Genomic DNA, 16424 nt, shown 5'->3' on the forward strand with positions numbered 1-16424 from the left:
GGGGAAGTCTGAACCTTGACCTAAACCTCATATCTTATACAAAAATTAACTGAAAACGGATCATCAACATAAAAATGTAAACCTATAAAACTTTTAGAAAAAAAAAAGACATGAGAGAAACCTTCTGGATCTAGAGCCCAAGAGCTCTGAGACTGGACACCAAAAGCACAGTCGTAAAAGGAAAGATTGGAAATTTGACCTCAAATTTAAACCTCGAATTTAAAATTTGACCTCGAATTAAAAACTTCTGTGTTGCAAAGCAACTGTGAAAAGGACAATAATATAAGCTGCAGATTGGGGACAGTGGGAGGGGGTGGTACTCAGGCAGCAAGATGTGCAAACCATGCATCCAACAAAAGACTAGTATTTAGAATATATAAGGAACTCTCAAGACTCAGCAGTAAACAAAAAATTAGAGAATGAGCCAAAGTCTTGAGAAGACTTTTCCCCCAATAAGATATGCAGATGGTAAATAAGCCCACGAAAAAATGTTCAATGTGATTAGCGATCAGGGAGACATAAGTAAAAAACCACAATAAGAGACCACTAGTTACCTAGCAGAATGGCTAAAATAAAAAAAATCGTGACAACACCAAATGCTGGTAAGGATGCAGAGAAACTGGATCGCTCACATAGCAGAAGAGAGGATGGCTAGTCTAGAAAATAGTTTGGCAGTTTCTTAGAAAGTCAAGACGCAACCACCATTGGATCCAGCATTTCATCTCCTGGGCATTTATCCCAGAGAAGTGAAAACGTATGTCCGCATAAAAATCCATATGTGAATGTTCACAGCAGCTCTACTTAAAATTGGCAAAATTGGAAAACCCAAATGTCCTTCACTGGGTAAATGATTAAAGAAAAGGATACATCCACGCTCGGAAATACTACTCAGGCTCACTTCAAAAATAAGTATAAAAGGAGGGGATGATCTAAACAAATGTTATCGAAGTAATCCTATTATTGGTACACAGGTAGGGCAGAAGTCACGTAGGTGTCGTGTAAATGACTGAAATTCAAGGCACGCTACCCTGGAATATGCCCAATTCCCTGCTGTCTCTCTCTAAGGAATCTGAGCACGGTGCACAGGGCACAGAAAATTAAAGAACCCCAATAAATACGATCCACATCTTTCCTCCTTCCCTTTTATTGACTCCGAAGGGGGGATTCTAGACATTAATACATTGCCTCCTCTGTATGTTAATAAATGATCTGAAATGAACAGTGGTCCTTGGAGCTCCCAATACCATCACACAGGGGTTGGGGTGGGTTTGGAGGCAGAGATAGGGCTGGGGGATTAGGGAAGAGGCAGTCGCCTATGAAAATAGAGAAGCATTTTCAACGTCTGCAGCTAAGCCTCAAGCCATCACTGGATAAGCAAGGAAGTGCTAGAAAGTTGTTTGTGTGAAATGGAGTGTAAACTGCAAACATGTGATAGAGGTGGAGGGGAAGGGACAGAAGGAGGGACCCACAGAGGAAGCATTAGCCCCCACCCTAAATGGGAGACTGTAGGAGTCTGGCGGTCCTTATTTATACGATACCAGATAGCACTGCAGCTCACACTCCGTGTGTTTGCTGCCTCGTCTCCATCAACAGATGGAGGTAATAAAGAGGCTAAAAATGGAAACACGAACTGGTGTGTAGCTTTGTTATGGCAGTTTGTCACAGAACAGTCAAGAATCCCTCGCCGGTAAGTGTGCTTGTCAAGGTCACCCGTGACCTCTTTGGCATTAAATCTAACAGACACTTGGCTGGCTGGGCTGCAGCAAGGCCAGGGAGGCCAGTCTCTCGGGGCATGAGGTTGGCCGCTGCCCACTTGCGATCAGCCGGGCTCAAGCAATGGTTTGGCTTCCCTGGGGTTTCTGGAGGCCGTTAGTTTCAGCTTTGGTCAATAGCCTATGAAATTAATCAACTTAATGGGAGTGCTGGTTAGCAATGGTTCTTGACCCTGGCTGCACACTAGATAATCACCTAGGGAGCTTTAAAAATAATACCCGGCCTAGAACTCACCCAGGACCAGTCAGTAGAGTTGAATATAAGCCATTTTTTAAAAGCACCCCAGGTGATTCTCACGTGCAGCCCAGCCGAGAGCCAACAGGCTAGATCATTAACGGGCCAAGTTCAGACACACATGAGTGATGCCAATCTTGTTCCTTCTCTAATCTGTGACTTCCTCCCTCTTCCTAGTACACTATGAATTGGGGTGGAGATACAGGATTGGCATTGAGAGAGCAAGAGACCATAATTTATATAAGCAAAAACCAACAGATGCAGCTTTAAGATTGCTTCTAATTTTATATTAATAATGCTCTAATGAACCAGTCACCTTATGTTGCAAACCTCTGCATGGATCCATAATCTATTTTCTTGGAATCAATTCCTACTCTGATTAAAAAGGTATGGATACTTTCTCAAGTTTCAATAATTCAAAAATTACTGGCCAACTTGGTTGTTAATAAATTCTATTTAATATTATTTTACTTTGCACTTCTTTAATGTTCATTAATTCCATTTGTATATTAGTCGTTTGTATTTCTTTTCTGAAGTGGCTATTCATGTGCTTTGACCATTTTTCCATTGTGTTCAGTTTTTGCTGATTTTTGGTTTTTGTTGTTGTTTTTTAAAGATTTTATTTATTTATTTAATTGACAGAGAGGGAGAGAGACAGCGAGAGAGGGAACACAAGCAAGGGGAGTGGGAGAGGGAGAAGCAGGCTTCCCACTGAGAAAGAAACCCGATGCGAGACTCGATCCCAGGACCCTGGGATCATAACCTGAGCCGAAGGCAGTTGCTTAACCGAGCCATCCAGGAGCCCCTTTGCTGATTTTTGAAGACTTTTTATATATGGCAGTATTGGTTATTAATATATGGCATATTAATGGTATATTAACATATATTACAGTATGACTTGTGTGTCATGCACATTGCCAATATTTTCTGGGTGCATTTGATTTTGAGACTTTTAGGTATAGAAGTGTAAATTATATATGGAGCCAAATTTCCCAGTCTTATCCTCTATGGTATCTTTCACTAATTTTAGGTTTATCAAGTTTCTTTTTAAGTTGTTCTTATAATTATTTTATGTTCTAATTTCCAACATTAAATATTTTGATTCATCTGAAATTTCTTTTGGCAAAGAAACTTTGCCATTTCAACACCCAAATGGCATCTCCATCACATACTGGACATAAGGGCTTTGTTGTGAGCTTTCTCTTTTGCCCTGCTGATCGTTCTGTCTGTTCTGTCATTGAGCTAAGACCACACTGCTTTAATACTGTCACTTTATCATTTACTTTAAGATCTTCCAAAAAGTACAGTTGACCCTTGAATAACATGGGTTTGAACTGTGTGGGTCCACTTACAGGTGGATTTTTTTTTGATGAATAAAATCCAGTACCATGAATGTATTTTCTCTTCCTTAGGACTTTTTTTTTTTTAAAGGTTTAGTTATTTGAGAGAGAGAGAGTGCATGAGAGGGGGTAGGGTCTGAGGGAGAAGCAGACTCCCCACTGAGTAGGGAGCCCGATGTGGGACTCAATCCTGGGACTTCAAGATCATGACCTGAGCCAAAGGCAGTCGCTTAACCAACTGAGCCACTCAGGTGCCCCTCCTTAGGACTTTCTTAATAGCATTTTTTTTCTAGTTTACTTTATTCTAAGAATACAGTATAGAATACATATAACATTTTTTTTACAGATTTTATTTATTTGAGAGAGAGAGAGCACATGAGAGGGGGGAGGGTCAGAGGGAGAAGCAGACTCCCTGCTGAGCAGGGAGCCCGATGCGGGACTTGATCCAGGGACTCCAGGATCATAACCTGAGTCAAAGGCAGACACTTAACCAACTGAGCCACCCAGGTGCCCCGAATACATATAACTTCTAAAATATGTGTTCACTGACTCTATTATTGGTAAGGCTTCTGGTCAACAGTAGGCTATTAACTGTTAAGTTTTGGGGGAGTCAAAAGTTATACATGGATTTTCGATTGTGTGGGGGACTGGTATCCCTAACCCCTATATTGTTCAAGGGTCAACTGTGTATCATTCTTTTTATTTTCAAAAGCATTCTGTCTATTCTTTGATTCTTGCTTGAATAGTATTTTAGAAACTCTTAATAAGATTATTACAAAATTAATGCATATTAAGACACTATTGTTTGCAAATATTGTCAAATAGACCTATGGAACCAAAGAGAGAGTCCACTCATGGGAAACATAGTATTTTTTAAAAAGATTTTATTTATTTGAGAGAGAGTGCACATGTGCGAGCAGGGGGAGAGGGAGATAATCTCCAGCAGAGTCCTCGTTGAGCCCAGAGCTGGTTGCAGAGTTTGATCTCATGACCCTGAGCCAAAATCAAGAGTCGCACACTCAACCAACTGAGCCACCCAGGTGCCCAAGGAAACATAGTATTTTATATCTGCAAGAGAAGAGAGGACTATTCAGTCATTGATTTCAGACATGTGCTTACAAAAATATAATCTCTTAATATGTAGAGTTGATGAGGTTGCGGGGGGGGGGGGCGAATTGCTGGGAGGGTAAGATCAGCAGAGCCAGTTTGGGAGGATCTATCAAAATTTAAAACACACACCCTATGACCTAGAGAACTTACTCGGAAAAACAGCAGCATGTGCACACGGTACGAGCAGGTATAAGCCAGGCTCTACCAATTGCTTGGGGGAAGTAGTTCAGTACTGAACTACTTCCCTTTCAAGTTGGTAGACAGCTCCCACCTCAAGTCCTGCAAAGGCCCTTGACTCCCACTGCCCAGGCCACTTGAACCTTCTCCCCTCCCCCCCAATACTGTCCTGTGATCAACAACTGAAGAGTTAAGAGTCAATGCCAGAAATGAACTCCCAGACCCCCTTCCAGCTCTGGGCCCAGAGTCTATTCAAACCAACAGAACCTATTCACATTCCCACCCATCCAGAACGAGAGCGCCTGTCCCAGCTTTCCTTGCAGCCAGGGGCGGCCATGTGATTGAATTCCAGCCAATGAGAAGTGAGCACACATTCGCGTGGGACTGTTGGGAAATCTCGGGAGGGGGGGATGAACACCCTCTTCCCCTTCCTCCATGCAGTCCCTGGGATGGAGGTGGTGCTTATGGAGACCGCAGCGCCCAACTTCAACCACAAGAAGGGGGGGACACATACCCAGAGCTAGAAGCTCAGGTGCCTGGTAACTCCACAGAGCCACCATGTTGACCCAGACCACCTCCTTCTGGACTTCCTTTGTTTTTTTTAAGATTTTATTTATTTATTTGACAGAGAGAGAGAGAGAAAGCGCACACAAGCAGGGGACCAGCAGAGGGAGGGGGAGAAGCAGACTCCCCGCTGGGCAGGGAGCCCTATGCGGGGCTTGATCTCAGGACCCTGAGATCATGACCTGAGCCGAAGGCAGCTGCTGAACTGACTGAGCCACCCAGTCGCTCCTGGACTTCCTTTAAATGAGACAAATGAATATCCTATTCAAACTGCTGCTGCTTTGGGCTTCTCAGTCATAGGCAGCCACGTTTATAATCACAATGGATACAAAGGTAAATGCTATTAACAGGGAAATGACTAAATCACCCATGATATGTAAACAATATAAATTGTAAACAACCTGAGGCATCATATGTTTGATGAAATACTTGGCAGAGGTCGAGTTAAATCTACAGGCATTACCACGTTGAGCGAAAAAAGCAAGGTGCACAGTACCCTCATCATCTATGTACTTTCCGCCCCAAACCCCTAATAAACTCAGCCGGGTTTTCCTAGTTTTCTAGACACAAAGCACAGAAGAAAGACTAAAAGTAGACTACGTAAGCTGTGCCAATGTTAGGAACTTTCGGGGAGAGAAGGAAAATTGCTGGGGGATGGTCAAAGGGCCCGTCATCTTTGGCTCTGCCATCCTACTTTCATCCAAAAAGAATGACTCGTGTGCTACCTGAATGGTACGAATTAATTAGGTTTCCCACCTACCCACCAGCTGACCTTCTCAAACTGTCTACTTGCCTGCAGCTTGCTGCCTGCAGGGTCCACATGTGAGAGCTGTCAGAGCTGAAGACTCAGACTGGGAGGGGCAGGCTCTCTGGCACACACAGATTAGCTCGAGAGCCACCACCTGAGTGCTTTGTGTTGGAGAAGTTCACGGTTCTTTCAGAAGCCCTCTGTCACACAGATTGTATTGCTTACAATGCCACTGCATCTAAAAGAATGAAATAAAGGTATTAATCTACAAGGACAAAGAAAGTGAGAGGACATGACAGCTAATGAGAAATTACGATAAAACACCAGAAGCACTACCTGGCATGGCAGAGCCGAGAAAGTCGAACCAAACACTAGAAACAGGAACGACTGCCCGAGAGGATCACCAAAAGCTCAGTACTCGGATGCATCGGGTGCTGCGGGAAGCGGGGGAGAGGTGCCAAGCTGAGCAGCCGGCCCCCCCTAGGTATTGCCTGCCATGCACACCACTGGGAATGCGTGCTGCCCACTCTCCAGTCACTTGTTCTATAGAAAACGTGACTCAGGTGAGCTCCAGGCATGGAAATCTCACAGAGTGCAGAAAAGGAGAGGTGTGCTGGTATGAACCAAGGGGAGAGGTTCAAATCACCCTCCTACGGAGTATTTATTCCTGAGTCCCCTGCAGTGTCTTCTGATTCTCATTTTGAAATGAGGTCAATTCTGAGACTCCTCATTGCTTGAGAATAGTGGGGAGGTAGGGGGGCGGGGTGGAGGGGAGCGATCTGGGCAGCTGACAGTTTTATTTTGGGTTTACTGTCTCCCAACAATTCTTATCAGGTTGACAATGCTTTAGTCCCCGGGGTGGATCCTCCCTCTGGATGAGCTGAGAAGCCACAGAGGACTTTCAACAGAAGGATCCCTCTCACTGCTGAGAAGATCTTAGGAAGACTGGGTGGGGGCTAGATCGATCAGTGTCTGGTCAGGAAAAGGGAAACACTCTAGGTATATCAAACAGAAATGATTTAATACAGGAGATTGGTTCTAAAAGTACTGGAAGGGTAGATGGCACCAAAAGGGAAGGATGGAGTTACTGCGAAATGAGTAAGTTCAGGAGCCGCCCCCACCCAGGCTGGGGAAGCAAAAGGGAAAATGTTAGCAGAGCCCACGACTGCTACATCACTGTGCATTCTGGAGCATCTGGAACTGTCTAAAGCCTCAGGGACCACAGCCACACCCACCTAGCAGCAAGCCAGGCGGTCACACTCCCCTACTGCAGGATTCTCTGGACCCCAAAGGTGTCTAAGAGGTGGAGGGTCTGCTATACCCATGAGTTCTGTGATGCTGAGGCCACAGGAAAGTGCACTCCAAGCTACTCGAACAAATTTGAAGCCTGCTAGGATATTAGCAGTGGAGGTGGTGAGAGGCAGTCAAATTCAGTATATATTCTGGGTGGGGAGGAACAACAGGATTTGCTCACAGATCAGATGTGGGGTATGACAGAGAAGTCAAGGCCAACTCCAGATTATTCTTTTTCTTTAAAGATTTTTATTTATATATTTAGATTTTATTTATTTGACAGAGAGAGAGAGTGCACAAGCAGGGGGAGGGGCAGAGGGAGAGGGAGAAGCAGGCTCCCTGCTGAGCAAGGAGCCCAATGCGGGGGCTCAATCCCAGGACCGGACCCTGGGATTATGACTTGAGCCGAAGGCAGATGCTTAACCAACTGAGCCACCCAGGTGCCCCTGAAGATTTTTTTGAAATTTATTTGAGAGAGAGAGAGAGAGAGAGAGCACAGCAAGGGGAAGGGGAGAGGGAGAAGCAGACTCCTTGCTGAGCAGGGAGCCCGATGTGGGGCTCAATCCCAGGACCCTGAGCCAGAGGCAGATGCTTAATTGACTGAGCCACCAGGCGCCCCTAACTCTAGATTATTCTTGGCTTGAGCAAATGGAAGATGAGAAATGCCGTTTACTTCGATGACCAAAATTACAATGACAGCAGGTTTTAGGGAACTAGTAAGAGTTTGGTTTGCAACATATTTAGGTGGAGATGCCTGTTAGCCATCCAGGCAGACATGTCTCAGTAGATATTCCAGGGAAAGGAGCTACAAAGTTGAGATGCAGTAGTATATGAAGGGATACACACAGGAGACCTCTGGTGTCACTAAGGGAGGGGGTGTTGACAGGAAAGAGATAATTTTCAAGGACCAATCCCTGGGGTACTCCAAGTGAGAGGTCAGGGAGGTAAAAATAGGCCATCAAAGGAAACTCAGGAGCAGAAAAGTGAGAAAAACACCAGGAGGATGTGGCATCTTCCAATCCTGGTGAACAAAGAGTTTCGGGAAGAAAAGAGGGTCGGCTGTGCCACGGGCTGTGCCTAGGTCAAGTCCCACTAAGATGAAGAGTTGGCTTGGGTTTCGCACAATGGATGGCACTGGTGACCTCCAGAAGAACAGCTTCAGAGGGGAGGTGGGAGCATACGCCTGACTGGGATGGGCTTAGGGTGAGGGGATGGAGACAGATGGGAAGCAGTGAGTAGAGCTCACCCTTGAGGAGCTGAGCTATATAGAGAAGGATGAAAATGGTGCTCCAGTTGGAGAGAGAGATGAGGTCAAGACAGGGTGGCTTGCCTCTTTTCTTTTGGAGATGGGAGAGATATCAGTTTATGGATACGCTGATGGGAAGGACCCAGTGGAGAGGGGACACTGGTAACGAGGGAGAAAAAGGGAAGGCTTCCTGGAGTCATGTCCTTGAGTAGACGGAAACAGACTGGATAGAGTACACAGATGGAGGGGCTGGCCTGATCAAGAACATAGACCACGAACTCCCGTTCAAGAGAGAGAAAATAAAGTATATGAACGTAGCTACAGGCAGGTGGGTAGAGGTGGCAGTAAGAGCTCTCTTCCAGTTGCTTCTATTAGCCAGTGAAGTCTGGAGGAAGCAAGGCCATCAGATGATCAGGATTGGGAGGAGCTGCTTGAGGACTGAAGATGGGAGAAGGAACCAAATAATTACATAGGAGAACCGAGAATGAATGGACAAGGGAAATGTAGCATGATTGCCAGGAAATGTGAAGGGTCCACTTGAGATTAGAAATGATGAATTTTAAGTGCGACTAGTCATCATGCTTGTGCATTTGCCGTGTTCAGCTGTGTGGGTGTAGGCACTGGGCACTGAGTGGGCAGAACGTTGATTTTAACCAGAAAATAAAGCACAGTGAGAGAGGATCAAGGGGGTAGATGGCATAAGCAAAAAGGGACTATATATCATGTTTATCTGTGCAGAGGGGGCGTGAGGGGGGTGATCAATGAATAGAAAATCCGGTCCTTTAAGATAAGTTATTCCATGTCCTCATGCTGAAATTGTTGTCCTCCAGGTAGAGGGGTCTTTGGGGATATTAGCTATTTCTCAAACAAGCATTTACTGAACACTTGCCATGAACTAGGTCCAGAATGGATATGTGGTTACTTCCCTAGAAGCATTTAAAGTATCAGGAAGATAAGTTGGATCCAAAGCAGGAGGGATCTTAGGTGATTACTGAGAACACAGGTTGACTTTATTTTATTGTCGATAAAAATTTTTAAATAGGTTGAAAGATAAAGATCTAGTTGAAAAATACATATCTCTGTCAATCAAAATAAGTAAAAAGAATTTATGGATGATATAACTGAAAAGTGTGCAGTATAATAATGGCTAATGTTTACTGAGGGCTTACTGTTAGCCAGGCTCTGTTCTGAGTGTATTACATTTATAATCTTGTTTAATCTCACTAGCAGAGCCAGGATTTGAACTCAGGCAGCCTGTTTCCAGACACTGCACTCCTAACCACTATGCTTTACTGTCTCTTGAAGAGACAGCTTCAGGCAAAGCTGGATCCAGGGAGTCAAACACTATTACTGGGACTCAAGTCTTTCCCTTTCACTCTGCTTACTTACATGTTGAATGAGTTCACAAGCGTGTTAGGTTCTCTCCATTCATGGTAGCTGCAAGCTTACCCCATTCTTAGAAAAGCAAGCGAGATATTTTCTCTTTCTGAAAGTACTAGACCTACATAGGTCTGTATTTAATGATATAAAATAGATTCACCATATTGTCAAGTATAAAAGCATTTTACAAAACAATAGATATGGCTGACCCATAAACTAACAAACACATGTATAATTGGAAGGATGTAAAAAACATTAAGTGATAGTTATTTCTGAGTCTTGTTATTTGGGGGACTTTTTTTTTTAATGTTTTATTTATTTATTCATGAGAGTCAGAGAGAGAGAGAGAGAGAGAGAGAGAGAGAGGCAGAGGGAGAAGCAGGCTCCCCGCCTAGCAGGGAGCCCGATGCGGGACTCGATCCCAGGACCCTGGGATCATGACCTGAGCCGAAGGCAGACGCTTAACCATCTGAGCCACCCAGGTGCCCGACTTTTTTCTTTTTGCTTCTCAGGATTTTCATTTGTCCTACATTCAGGATATTACTATAGAGTAATAATGTTGAGGGAAACAGAAAACTCAATGCAAGCCAACAAATATATCTCCCTAAGTTGTTCTCTGTAGCTAGGTACTCTTCTTATACCACTAAGATCTGCATTTCAGCAGTGGATAAACTGGGGGGTCACCAATGGTGACATTCTCATCTGCTTCCATTTGGTTAAAGACAAGGAGATGAGAGGGAGTATCACCAGGTACTTCTGGGTCAGCTCTACCACATTATTGTACAAGGTTACTATCTTCCCAGACATTACAAATAATCCACTTTGGATAAATTTTGAAATGAAATATTAGTTCTTTCTTGGAAGACCTAACAGGGTAATAGTGCTCCGTGGTCCATCAAGAAGGAGAAAGGAGATCAGGAATCCAAGGGAGTCCCAACATGAATATGCAGCCCAGATTCTAAGTACCAGGCTGATCTGGAACTAGCTATTTAGTCCCTGGCCCCCAAGGGGTTTATAGTCACATTAAGAAGGCAAGGTGGAAAGATAAGGTGAGCCGAAGATTGTGTGGGTTACGTAATGCAGGATGGGAGGTGGGGCACGAAACAGTTCTGACTCAAGGGAAGGCTATGGGTGAAGCTGATCATCAGCCTCCCATTCTGGCTTTTTTTTTTTTTTTAAGTTTGGTTGATTGATTTTAGAGAGGCCGGGGGGGGGGGGGGGCAGAGGGAGAGGGACAGAGGGACTCTCAAGCAGGCTCCTCCTGAGCACGGAGCCGGACTCGGGGCTGGGGGCTGGATCTCATGACCCAGAGATCATGATCAGAGCCAGAATCAAGAGTCAGACACTTAACTGACTGAGTCACCCAGGTGCCCCATTCATGCTTTATTTATTTATTTATTTTGCACTGGTTTCCCCCTTCTCCAGCCTGCAGCATCTAGGAGAACATGGAAAAATCAACCTCCTTGAGATGGCTTCCATATTTATAAGATAGGGATACTAATAAGCCCTATCTTATTGGTTTATTGCGAGGATTAAAGTAGGTACTGCACCTAAATGCTTAGCCCAGGGCCTGGTGGTCAATACAGCATGTCTATGATGATGATGAAGAATACTGCCAACAGCACAAGTAAACCAACATGGAAACGACAGAAAGTTTGGAATCTTACAAAGTACTTAAAATCAACCATGGTTCCTGGCCTTCCAGATTTGTTCCCTTCTATAGGCAGCATCTGGTCCCTCAAACTTTCACCCTCTGACTTTAGCCAGAGCGTGAGGCACATGGAAAACCTTCTCTCATCCTCACTCCCAGTCTGTTCCTAAAGGTATAATATTCATGCACACCCTCCGGCTCAGATGTGAACTCTGCATCTCACACGACCCCTCAAGACCCTGTGAGTCCATTTCACAGTCCTTTGCCTCTTAGGACCCACCTCTTTGGAACATTTTCTCACATTTTACAAAATGCAGGGCGTAAAAGTGGAAGGGAAGATTCCAGAGAATGCTGATGCGGAAGAGCAAACGGAGGCTCGAAGGAAGGCAAGAGAAGGATCTGTATCCTGTGGTTGCTATTCTGTTTATGTGCCCAGTTTCCCCACCTTCTTCATTCCGTGAGCAACTGCTAAGTTCTTTTCCTGTGTGAGCCATTCCAAATCCCTCTTTTTGCTTCTATTAGCCAAAATCACCTTCTGTTGCTTGCAACTCAGTAGCCCTTCCTGGTTTATAAATAAAGGGGGTAAAAAGGCAGAGAGGCGTGAGAAGAAAATAAGGTCCAAAGAGGAACAGAGTAGATGGAGAGAAGTAGCTGGATCTTAGTACTGTGTCTGATTTCTGAAGGATTCCAGCCCTAGTCCGTGCATAATCCTCCCTGATGCTCTCAAAGGAGAATCATGGTACTTCTAGAAAAAAGAGAGGGGTGAGGGATGATGAGCAGGCATGTCCGCTGTCTCACTCCTGAAAAACTCTATCCAAATCACGGTCACTACTCTGGTTGGAAAATTGAAGAGGCAAATCTGCCTGGCTCTGATGGGCTGGAATACCCAGGCATTTCACAGCTTATGAATTCAAAGATAAAAATAATTTTTAAATTGAGCCAAGTAGAGAATGAGGAGAAATAACTACACTCATTTTTTTTTTTTGCAAGAAAAGATTTCTTGTCAGAGTGGATTAATCCACATTTAACCTTGTAACTCTAACAGTGAAGTGCAGAAATAACAGGTTCAAATGTGAAAAACTGTCGAAGGTCTATCTTAGAGCTCTTTCCAACATATTTGTTTTGACATTATTATTAAAAACGTGAGAAGAATTAATTAAATTGTAATCAAACACACGGAGATGACATAATGCCAACAGAGTGGTTCATGCCTTGAATAATGGAACCCCAGGGGGTTTTCCTAGTTAATCCTAACTCCCCGTTTTACAGCTGAGAAAACCAAGGCTCATAAAGGTCAACCCTTGCCCAAGGTACACCTAGAATCAAGGATCAGGCTGCCAGGATTCAACCTTTCTACGTTTTCTTTTTGAATAACTGAAAGCTGCGTTGTGATTCAAGATTCAAGTAGACGTTTGTTAAAAACTGGAGCAGTGAGCTGATAAGACAAGATAAAATTTAATCAGGTCAGATGTGTAAGGACCTACATGTTGGGTCCAAAAAAGCCCACTGTACCAGCACAGTATGGGGTAAAATATGCCTCAATCAGCAGCAGTTGTAAGAGATTTAGAGATGGAACTTGGCTATGAGCTTGAGATGTCAGCAGCTTGATGTAGCTACAAGAAAAATATAATGGAGTTGGGGGTGGCACTGCTGGAGGCCGAGTTTACAGAAGGGAGCTGAGCATCCCGGTGAACTTCTCAACCTACACCTGGAAGTCCTCATTGGGTCCCAGGTGTCAGGTTTTAGCAGTAATACAGATGTGTTAGTTCACACCTGGAAGAGCAGCCTAGCATGGAATGCTGTTAGGAATGATCAAAGGAAGAGAGGGAATTGTAAAGCACTGTCATTAAGAGCTTGAATCCTGGAGTCGGGTTAACCCCAGCCCTGTTGACTACTGATTATGTGTTCATTAAGCCCTAATCTCACTGTCTGTAAATTAGGAATTATAAATGAGTAACCTATCTCCAAAGAGTAAGGAGGTAGTGCATGTATGCACCTTATTGGCACCAACCACTCAATAAATGTTAGCTGCTATTTGAATTAAGGAAGAAGGGAAGTGATGTGGGGATAATGGTAGCAAACTCATGGGCTGTGGTTGATTTTAAGTGAGTTAACCTGGGGAGGGCTTGAAACAAAGTTGGCAGTTATGATCTGTGCTAGAAGGATTGGCCTAAGGTTTCTAGGATGGGCCTGGTTAATATTCCCTGGCTTGGGCTAAGGTCCACAGAGCCTGATCAGGTTATTACCTGAAGAATGTTTAGTTTGTGGGGGGAGACGGTAGAGGGGGTGGTGGTCATTCAGACATTCTGTGGGGGTAGCACTTGGTGAACACCTGGGCACAGGGATTTGGCATTGCTGTGGGGTGACAACTTAGCTAGCTGCGTTCTTGGGCGCTGTGACTTAGGTTTGCTCTGATCCACTAGTGTGGGTCACTCAGGGCAGCACTGGGGTAGGTCACACATGCCTGGTCTGGGCATGGTCACTGTGAGCTATTACTTGGGAGTCATTCAAAGTGGAATTGCTCCTGGATCAGTCCTCCCCTCTTTCTCCTCCTCCTCGTGCCCCTGGGTGAAGTCTGCATCATCCTGGACCTTAGGGACACTGTGGGACCCCGAAACAGCTCCCTGGGGAGCAGTCCGCCGCTAGGGGGCGGCCGTTGAGAGGGACCGCCCCCCCTCTCCCCCGCCGAGTCCGCGCCTTTGGGGCTCACTCTTCCGCCACGTCCCGGGAACGGTGGGGTGACAGTGGGGTGGGAGCGCATGCTTCATGGGTGTGAGACAGAGCGAGCCGCCTGGGTATGAGTCAGCGCGCGGGGGGCTAGAGAGCTCCGTGAATAGTCACGGAATCTCACGCTCGGCTCCTCCACCCATCCCCGTCTAGAGCGTGTGTCCCAGTCCCGCGCGTGTGTGCGCACACGGCACGATGTCCGATTCCAGGCTGTGTGTGTGTCTGGTGAGATGGGGATGAGGGGGACAGGGGAGGGTTCCTGTCGGTGTTTCCACGCCCATGTGGGGTGAGGGGGTGTGTCCTGGTCAGGGTACGTGTGTACCTGTGTGTGTGCTTGCGTGTGTGTGTGTCAGTGTGGCGGGACCGTGTATCAGCGTAGAGTGCTTGCGTCTGCGCCCGGGTCTGGATGTTGGCGCAACCCGGACCGGGGTTCCCAGCCCTGAGGGTGGTGGGGGCGTCCAGCCCCCCTGGAGGAGTAAATGCCTCGCCATCCCAAGCCGGCCGGGGCTCCTCAGGAAGCGGCCGGCGCGGGGAGGGTCCGGGGTAGCGCGTCCCTGGGAGGGGCAGGAGAGTGGGGGCGCAGGGGGCGGGCCAGGTCCCAGGGCGGGGCGCGGGCTCGGGGGACCCGCGCGGCTGACGTCAGGCGACTCCTTAAATAGAGCCGGCAGCGCGCGCGGCTCGGCATTTCTTGAGGAGATCGAGCGGGGCCCGCGCCAGCGCCACCGTCCGGTCCGCCCGCCAGCCCGAGGGGCCGCGCCGCCGCCGAGCGTTCGGGGCGCCGCGCTCCAAGGACCGGGAATGGAGCTTCGGGCGCTGGGCGCACTCCGAAGCCGGCGCATGTGAGACCCGAGGAGCGCCGCCCGGGGCCCGGGACGGGGAAATGTGGGACGCGCAGCAGCCTGTGCCCCGAGAAGCCGCCGCTCCCGGGATCCCCGGGCATGGTGCGCGCCCCGGCCCGCAGCGCCCGGGGAAGACGGCGCCCCCCACGCCCGACCCGCGGGGCCGGGGCAGCGCCGCGCCAGCCCTCTAGGCGGCCGCAGGGCCACAGCAGCTCCGCCGCCGGCGCCCCCCGGAAACCATGACCCCCGGCGCGGGCCCATGGAGCCATGGCCTATAGGGTCCTGGGCCGCGCGGGGCCAGCTCAGCCGCGGAGGGCGCGCAGGCTGCTCTTCGCCTTCACGCTCTCGCTCTCCTGCACTTACCTGTGCTACAGCCTCCTGTGCTGCTGCGACGACCTGGGCCAGAGCCGCCTCCTCGGCGCGCCTCGGTGCCTCCGCGGCCACGGCGCGGGCGGCCAGAAACTTCTTCCGAAGTCCCGCCCCTGCGATCCCCCGGGGCCCACGCCCAGCGCGCCGGGCGCTCCCAGCGCGGCCACAGCCGCCGCCGCCGCGCCCGCCCCTCGCCTCCCGGCTGCCAACCACTCGGGCTCGGCCAAGATGGGCACCAAGAGGCTGCCCCAAGCCCTCATCGTGGGCGTGAAGAAGGGGGGCACGCGGGCCGTGCTGGAGTTCATCCGCGTGCACCCGGACGTGCGAGCCTTGGGCACCGAGCCCCACTTCTTCGACAGGAACTACGGTCGCGGGCTGGACTGGTACAGGTAAAAGGGAGCGCCCCACTCCGCGCGCCGGGTTCCCTGTCGGGTCCATCCTTAGGGCCTTCTCCTGCGTCTTCTCTCTCCCTTAATCCGGCTCGTTGTGTGGGTTCAGGCTGACACAGGGGGGCACTCCAGCAGGATTTACCCAGAACTTCCCAGGGATGGTGTAGACCACACGCTTCCTCGAACGGCAAAGGGCAGTTGTTTCTGGAGGCGCCGGAAGGGAAGGGGGGTCTCTAGCCAACCTCAGGGCGAGCTGGTGGGCTGCCAGCTTGTCCAGCCTCTGGGGTGGAGCAGGGTGCCCGGGGAAGGGGGCCCTCTCCTGACCTTCGCTGATCTTTCCAGACATCTGAAGGACCTTGAGCAGGAAAGGTCCGAACAGGGCCCCCTTGCGGCGGGGCTCGGCGCTGGCCCAAGAGAGGCGTGGGGATGAGGAAGGTCCCTTCTGGAGGGTCATTCCCAGCCCCACCCAGGTCTTTGCTGCTGTGCCTCAGCTGAGAGCCCCCAGTCGCTCTGACCCTGAGTTAGTGGTCTTGGGCAGTGGAAAGGAACCCTGGATTTGAGTCATGCTGTCACTTAGCTTGAGC

The 16424-nt window shown here is 48.1% G+C and overlaps 1 protein-coding gene and 1 long non-coding RNA gene across 2 annotated transcripts in view; one reads left to right on the plus strand and one right to left on the minus strand.

The window, feature by feature from the left end:
• Positions 1-4243: 4243 nt before the first annotated feature.
• On the minus strand, positions 4244-15583 carry LOC141371662 (uncharacterized). The gene is made up of 3 exons (XR_012376782.1): positions 15446-15583; positions 5992-6184; positions 4244-4415 (listed from the first exon to the last, which is right to left on the minus strand). It is a non-coding gene; the product is annotated as an uncharacterized lncRNA (long non-coding RNA).
• Positions 14941-16424, plus strand: part of HS3ST2 (heparan sulfate-glucosamine 3-sulfotransferase 2) — a 101991-nt gene continuing 100507 nt past the window's right edge. The window contains exon 1 of the mRNA XM_025855454.2: positions 14941-15840. Coding sequence (XP_025711239.1) covers positions 15350-15840 — 491 coding nt within the window. The 5' untranslated portion in view covers positions 14941-15349. The remainder of the gene's footprint in view (positions 15841-16424) is intronic.

Source organism: Callorhinus ursinus, unplaced genomic scaffold (genome assembly GCF_003265705.2).
Source record: "Callorhinus ursinus isolate GAN/ISIS: 27379988/994484 unplaced genomic scaffold, GSC_fseal_2.0 scaffold85, whole genome shotgun sequence".
In the NCBI taxonomy this organism is placed as follows: Eukaryota; Metazoa; Chordata; class Mammalia; order Carnivora; family Otariidae; genus Callorhinus; species Callorhinus ursinus.